Below are 8610 nucleotides of genomic sequence, written 5' to 3' on the forward strand. Positions count from 1 at the left end.
AGTAGGACACAGGCGTTGATTTCTAACATTAGCACACGGACGTTTAATTCAAACAGTAAGACACCACGGACGTTTATTTCTAACAGCAGGACACGGACGTTGGTCTCTAATCCTAACCATGGACATTTATCTCTAACTATAGAACACGGACATTTATCACTAACTATAGAACACGGACATTTATCTCTAACTATAGAACATGGACATTTATCACCAACTATAGAACACGGACATTTATCACTAACAATAGAACACGGACATTTATCACTAACAACAGAACACGGACATTTATCACTTAACTATAGAACACGGACATTTATCACTAACTATAGAACATGGACATTTATCACTTAACTATAGAACACGGACATTTATCACCAACTATAGAACATGGACATTTATCACTAACTATAGAACACGGACATTTATCATTAACAATAGAACACGGACATTTATCACTAACAACAGAACACGGACATTTATCACTTAACTATAGAACACGGACATTTATCACTAACTATAGAACACGGACATTTATCACCAACTATAGAACATGGACATTTATCACTAACTATAGAACACGGACATTTATCACTAACTATAGAACATGGACATTTATCACTTAACTATAGAACACGGACATTTATCACTAACTATAGAACATGGACATTTATCACTAACTATAGAACACGGACATTTATCACTAACTATAGAACACGGACATTTATCACTGACTATAGAACACGGACATTTATCACTAACTATAAACACGGACATTTATCACTAACTATAGAACATGGACATTTATCACTAACTATAGAACACGGACATTTATCACTAACTATAGAACACGGACATTTATCACTAACTATAGAACACGGACATTTATCACTAACAACATAACACGGACATTTATCACTAACAGCAAAGACACAGGTTTGTCTCCAACGATAGTTCACAGACATTTGTTGCAAACAGTAGAAAGTGGACATTTATCATCAACAATAGAATGCGGACATATATCTCTAATAATTAAAAACGGACATTTATTTCTAAATTAGAACAATGTGTAACTGACAGTAGAACACAGACATTTATCACAAACATTATAAAACGGATATTGGCCACTTGCAGTAGAACACATGCATCTCATATTGACAGTAGAACACATACATTTATCACAAACAGTAGTAAACTGGCATTTGTCACCAACTGTAGAACGCATATATCTAATACAGACCGTAGAACTCATACATTTATCATAAGCAGTAGAAAATGGATATGTGTCACTAAAAGTAGAACACACACATCTAATACAGACCGTAGAACACACACAGTAGAACACACACATCTAATACAGACCGTAGAACACACACAGTAGAACACACACATATAATACAGACCATATGACACATGCATCTAATACAGACCGTAGAACTCACCCATCTAATACAGACCGTATAACACACACGCATCTAATACAGACCGTAGAACACACACATCTAATACAGACCGTTGGAGACACACATCTTATACAAACCGTAGAACACGGTCTTTTTTAACTAAAAGTATTCTGAATCATCTGCACTAGTTGTATTCGCAGTTGTATATATAATCATATCAGATATAAGTCAAGTCTCACTCCCATAATTATGCAGATGACGTGCAGTAATCATACATACAATTCTTTGATACATGATGAAGTAGTGACGTCACACGCACATGATTATGCAGATGACGTGCAGTATTTATACTAAGTGTTGATGATATGTAGTGTAGTAAGTATACACGAGTTTACAAGACAATTAATATGATTTTTTTTTAGTTTGTTGAAATTTCAATTAGATCTTGCATTGCATTGGTTTTGGCATGTCATCATGTGAATTACAGCAAAGGGGGCAAGTGCCTGGAACTATTTTGTTCGATTCTTAATATAAATGCATATCCGCCAACTAGTTGGTGTATGGATATGTCCAAATTTCTATAGTAAGTCTTGAGATAACAGATGTATAATTAGCGCCGATTGTGCGTAGTGATCTTTACCTTATTATAATTAGAAACTATACGACATGGAATTGTGTGTCATGATAATACAACATATAAATGTGTGTAATGATAATACATGGTCATGTGTGTCATGACAATAGGACGTAGAAATGTATGTCATAATAATACATGATCAAGTGTGTCATGACAATACGATATGGACATGTGTCATGACAATACATGGTCATGTGTGTCATGACAATACGATACGGAAATGTGTGTCATGATAATACATGGTCATGTGTGTCATAACAATAAGGCATGGAAATGTATGTCATAACAACACATGGAAATGTATTCCTTAACAATACGATATATAAATGTATGTCATAACAATACGACTTGGAAATTTGTTTAATAACAATAGGACATATAAATGTATGTCATAAGAATACGACATAGAAATGTGTGTCATGATAATACGATATGGAAATTTGTTTCACCATAATACGACATGGAAATGTGTGTCCTAATAAATACTACATGGAAATGTGTCATGATAATACAACGAAATGCGTGTCATGATAATACGACATGACAATGCGCATGTTCCAATGTTTGGTTAAAGTTTTGAAAGGACTTTTAAGAAGTCAGTGCTTATATGATCTAATAACTTAAGTTGAGCGATACCTCAAAAAGCTAGTAAGCCGTATACAGTTTACAGCATAAAGCATGGCATTGGCTGTAGTCAAGAATTTATAACATAGTTTTTCTTCCTTTCAGCTGAATGTTGATGACCAAATTTTACTCCTTAAATCCTGTTGTATGGAAATCATGTGTCTGCGTGCCTCGTGTAGATATGACCCGGAAACGGAAACACTGACCCTTTACAACGGCATGCAGCTTCATAAGTCACAGATCAGGCAAGGGAAGCTGGGTGTTCTGGTGGAGCCAATATTCGATTTTGCAGTTGGTCTTTCCAAACTCAAACTGGACAAAACAGAAATTGCTCTTCTTGCGGCTGTTTTATTAATGCAATCGGGTAAATCTATCTATCTATCTATCTATCTATCTATCTATCTATCTATCTATCTGTATATCTGTCTTTTGTGCATGTGCTGTGACACTTTATGTATGTCCTTTCTTTTCCGGTTTTATCCATCCTTTAGTGGCGAGTGGGAGTTTTTTTTTTAAAACTATGCAGATCGATGTCTGAATGGATGTCGTTTTGTTAGAACTTTGCGGTTGCTAAGGTTATTTCCAAATATCTGAATGGAGATTGTTTTGTTAGAACATTGCGGTTGGTAAGGCTATTTCTAGATGTCTGAATGCAGATTGTTTTGATAGAACGTTGCGATTGGCAAGGTTATTTCTAAATGACCGAATGAAGATTGTTTTCACAGAACGTTTCGGTTGGTAATGTTATTTCTAGATGTCTGAATGGCGATTGGTTTGTTAGAACGTTGCGATAGTCAGGTTATTTCTTGATGTTTGAATGGAGATTGTTTTGTTACAATTTTGCGGTTGCTAAGGTTATTTCTAGATGTCTGAATGGAGATTGTTTTGTTAGAACATTGCAGTTGGTAAGGTTATTTCTAGATGTATGAATGGCGATTGGTTTGAATAACGTTGCGATTGGTATGCTATTTCTTGATGTCTGAATGAAGGTTGTTTTGTTAGAATTTTGTAGTTGGTATGGTTGTTTCTAGATCTCTGAATAGAGGTTGCTTTGTTATAACTTTGTGGTTGGTAAGGTTATTTCTAGATGTCTGAATGGAGGTTGTTGTGTTAGAATTTTGTAGTTGTTAAGGTTATTTCTAGATCTCTGAACAGAGGTTGCTTTGTTATAACTTTGTGGTTGGTAAGGTTATTTCTAGATGTCAGAATGGAGGTTGTTGTGTTAGAATTTTGTAGTTGTTAAGGTTATTTCTAGATCTCTGAATGGAGGTTGTTGTGTTATAACTTTGTGGTTGGTAAGGTTATTTCTAGATGTCTGAATGGAGGTTGTTGTGTTAGAATTTTGTAGTTGTTAAGGTTATTTCTAGATCTCTGAATGGAGGTTGTTGTGTTATAACTTTGTGGTTGGTAAGGTTATTTCTAGATCTCTGAATGGAGGTTGTTGTGTTATAACTTTGTGGTTGGTAAGGTTATTTCTAGATGTCTGAATGGAGGTTGTTGTGTTAGAATTTTGTAGTTGTTAAGGTTATTTCTAGATCTCTGAATGGAGGTTGTTGTGTTATAACTTTGTGGTTGGTAAGGTTATTTCTAGATCTCTGAATGGAGGTTGTTGTGTTATAACTTTGTGGTTGGTAAGGTTATTTCTAGATCTCTGAATAGAGGTTGCTTTGTTATAACTTTGGTTGGTAAGGTTATTTCTAGATCTCTGAATAGAGGTTGCTTTGTTATAACTTTCTGGTTGGTAAGGTTGTTTCTAGATGTGTTAATACACTCATTGCACTGTATCTTGTGGAATCTTCGTATACAAGGTGAGCAGTAACGATGATGTATTACCAAAGACAAAATAATTTTGTTACATTATTTTTCTTCTTTTTTAGCAAGGTTTCTGGTATAGAACTAGATCTTGTATCTCTAGCTGTTTATATTTTTAAATCATGTCCCTCATTTTGCCTATTTTCATTGATACTATATCTGATGTTTAATGGCTTTTCAATACTTTATATCTGATCTTACATTCTTTCATCACGTGTTTCAGATCGTTCTGGTCTAAAAGACCCAGAAGCTGTCGAAAGGCTTCAGGATTCAGTTTTGGGTGCTTACAAACGTTACATTGCATGCAAGAGACCCGACCAGCCAGTGCATTGGGCCAAAATCCTCATGAAGGTCACGGACTTACGTACTATAAGCACACGACATGCGGAGCGCGTGCTTTGTATTCGGTTGGATAATTCTGGAGAAATCCCGCCATTGTTGTTTGAGGTATTCAACGAAGGACATGTTCAGTTATGACCAAAGAAGGAATATCCATTTCATATGTGCTTCAGCCATGTTCATTGTTTGGAAGAGACTCGTGAATAAAGGAATTATTTCGTGCTTGGACGTTTCAAGATGAGCTGCGTGAAAAATTGCTACAAATGTTTTTTTTTTTTCTTCCCATTTCATATAGGACATAATCTACAAGACATTTCCACATCAATGGTTGTACCGCTGTGAAGGTATTGTTTGATTTCTCTTCATATTGCTGGTCAGTGTAATTTATGGTTTTAAACGTCTGCAGATAAAAGTACAGATAAAATGATAAAAAGGTGGGCATAATCAAAATGCTTTTAGCAGTATACAGAGTGCATACAGTGTAGTGATCATTCATTTTCCACTAATGCAGTGTAGTGACCATTTTCCATTTATGCATAGTGTAGCGACCATTTTCAACTAATGCAGGTATATATACTACTCACATCCACCTTCATTCGACAATTTCCAGGTTTTACAGGTGGACGCATCACTCCGATAAACTGGGCTTTAAGTTATTAAGTTTATAAGTTTATGATCCATGAAATTACCACCTGCGGTGAGGTCGTTTGATTTTGTTGAATATACAATCTAATTCATAAACTGCTGCGAACATCCAATTTATAACCTTGAATTTGAATGGAACTCCTCGGTGAAAGTCGTACACTCTTGAGGCGGAACATGTTATACCGTATCATTTAATTACACCTAAACTGGAAAATTGGTAGAGTTACGATAAAAATGTAAATCTCACACTAATTACACCAAGTGAAACCTACACCTATGGGCGTTCGCATGAGGATGGGGTAGTTTAGATTCCAATTGATTTCGGTTTTGCCCCACCTCTAACCCTCGCCACTCCCCCAAAGTTTCTGCAGATGCCCATGGTAAGAACGTCTGTCCATTTTTTTTTACCCCATACACTGCTTGGCATCGACTTTTAGATACGCGGTCTGGCCCACTTTTGACTAGATACGCTGCCTTGCCCACACTTTATAAGATACGTTGCCTGGCCCATACATTACTACAAACGCTGCCTGGTCCACACTTTACTACGTGGGCCAGGCATCCCTAAGTATTTTAGTATTCATTCCTAAAATGGTAAATTACAAATGTTTCTATTATTCTGAATTATCTTAGGTTTTATATAGTGGCGTACAATATTGATTTATCTAGTGGCGCACAATATTGATTTAAATTGTGGCATACAATATTAATTTATATAGTTGCAGATAATATTGATTTATATTGCGGCGTACAATATTGACTTATATTGTGACGTACAATCTTGATTTATGTTGTGGCTTACACAATTGATTTATATAGTGGCGTACAATATTGATTTATTTTGTGGCATACAATATCGATTTATATTGTGGCATACAATATTGATTTTTATTATATGCTCATTTTTTCCCCGTTAACTTTGCATTGTCAGAATCGTTAAATATTCCCCGATACTGAAAGCGCGCGACAATACACATATAGCATTCACGTGAAAAAAGGAACTAATTTCTATTGTAAACAAACAATGAAGCAGACGCACTTTTGATTTGTAAAAAAAAACATATGCACTCGCGTAAGAGGCTCTTTACGCTGTGGTTGTGTAAATTTGTTTCTGAATGAACTAAAACATGTTTCGTGGATTGCAATAAAACCAAGCAGTTTTAGCACATTCCGCGTTGATACAATGTTACGGATTTAGGCTAGCTACATTATATAAAAGACCGAGCATGAGGTCCTTACAAATAACATACATGTGACAAGACATATACTGTCTTCTCTATCTGGTGGTAAGAATGGCAAAATAAAATAAACTTAGTTTTACATCTTGAATTTCCTCAATGTTTTTTCTTAATTCTGCAAACCGAATTACATGAGCCATGTCATAGGTCTTCAATCTGAATTACACATTTCGAAATTGTGCTGTAATTTAGAAAAGTGCAGTTGCATCCTCCTTACTGTACTCAAAATGAAATAAGCATTAAATTCCATATCGTCTTTTTGATAATTGCAATTGAAAGACTTAATATTTTTCCCCACGTTATGATTTCAAACATTCAATGACAGAAACAGACACATTTGCAGACGTAAACACGCTTCTCCCGCGCCACTTCAATACGATGTATTTCATGTATAATTTGCACAGATGAATCCAGTTCAAAATCACAAACTTTCGTCGAATCGAAACAAAATACCAAAATATATTCATTCCATATCAAATGGGACAGTTGCAATGCGCATTCATTCACAATATGACTGCAAATTTCAATTTTAACTAGACACGCCATTTTCTTTCGAAAGTTATGTCGAGCGCGCGACAAAGTTCAAGTATATCTGGGCGGAGTTATGTGCGCATTAATAATGATATCATTGAGTAATGACAAAGCTGCACTTGTGCATTTAGTTTGGAATACGGCATTCATTGATTTACGTTGTTTCTTGTAGTGTATTTTGTTTATATAATTAAACGTTATTCAGAATTAAAAAAAATGAGCATATAATAACAAGGTTATTGCATTTGTGTGGGAAAATATGAACTCGTTTTGTCGGAAGGATATACTGCACTCACAAGTTCGTGCAGTATTCCACCCAAATAAACCTCGTTCATATTTTCCCATACAAATGCAGTAACCTATAAATATTGTGGCATACGATATTAATTTATATTGTGGCGTACAATATTGATTTATATTGTGGCGTACAATATTGATTTATATTGCGGCGTACAATATTGAATATCTTTCAAAGTAGGAGTTTGTAATATCCAAGACTTTTCTGTACGTAGAGCCAGCTAGGAAATAACAGAAAATGTTTTTTTTTCTCTTTTTCTCGTGGATTGCCTTACCAATTGACATAAAGCTGGTTTTAATCCGGTGGACTTTAGTCCTCCCAAAATTGAAATGGGTATTTATTTTCGTGGACTTCAGTCCCAATTTACATAAACTCACGAAAAGTGTATTCATTAGAAGCAGTTTATAATTAGTGCTAACTAGGTCGATATTGTATGTCAGACTGTGAATGGTGAGAATTGTTTACCTTTGTTAATGCATTTAAGATGAAAATGTACATGAATGTATGGGTATAATTGAAGAACGGTAGTTGTAGACATTTCCAGAAATAATTTAATTTTGTAGGTTAAATCAATGTATAGGCACTGTAGTGTTTTAAGTGCTTTGTTAACTATACAACTAGCTACCTCAATTTTGCAAATATTTTATATCTTTTCTATATTTATATGTCGTTTAGTTAATAATTGTAAGAAATTTGCTTCGAATACTATTTTAATTGTAGGATATGACGTAACTATACGAAAATGACAGTGACGTCATTTGCGTTCAATTTCTGCAGCTCTGCTGTGCTACATTCGTTTCCACCTCAGTTACGATGACAAAGGACAGAAACGTATTTTGAATAAGTCAACTTACTTATTTGAAAAATTCATGTCGGACCGTCCTAAAAATAACATGCATGGAAGCAAATTTCTTGAAAAAAGGTTTAATTTCTTGTCATTGTGTTTGTGGTAGTAACTCTTTAGAATTTTTATTGCCATGTGTATTTGTTTCTAAAAATGTAAAAATGATCAACATCTTTAAAAAAATGTTTTTAAATGAAATATATTTGTGGAGGAATTTTTGGAGTACAATTTTTGTCCTC

At 34.7% G+C, this 8610-nt stretch overlaps 1 protein-coding gene across 1 annotated transcript in view; it reads left to right on the plus strand.

The window, feature by feature from the left end:
- LOC149772563 (thyroid hormone receptor beta-A-like) overlaps nucleotides 1–6013 on the plus strand; it is a 56357-nt gene extending 50344 nt beyond the window's left edge. The window contains exons 6-7 of the mRNA XM_089947650.1: nucleotides 2770–3028; nucleotides 4700–6013. Of these exons, the coding sequence (XP_089803776.1) occupies nucleotides 2770–3028; nucleotides 4700–4953 (513 nt within the window). The 3' untranslated portion in view covers nucleotides 4954–6013. The remainder of the gene's footprint in view (nucleotides 1–2769; nucleotides 3029–4699) is intronic.
- Nucleotides 6014–8610: the final 2597 nt, after the last annotated feature.

Source organism: Sinohyriopsis cumingii, unplaced genomic scaffold (assembly GCF_028554795.1).
Source record: "Sinohyriopsis cumingii isolate HCF-2022 unplaced genomic scaffold, ASM2855479v2 utg001397l, whole genome shotgun sequence".
NCBI classification, from domain to species: Eukaryota; Metazoa; Mollusca; class Bivalvia; order Unionida; family Unionidae; genus Sinohyriopsis; species Sinohyriopsis cumingii.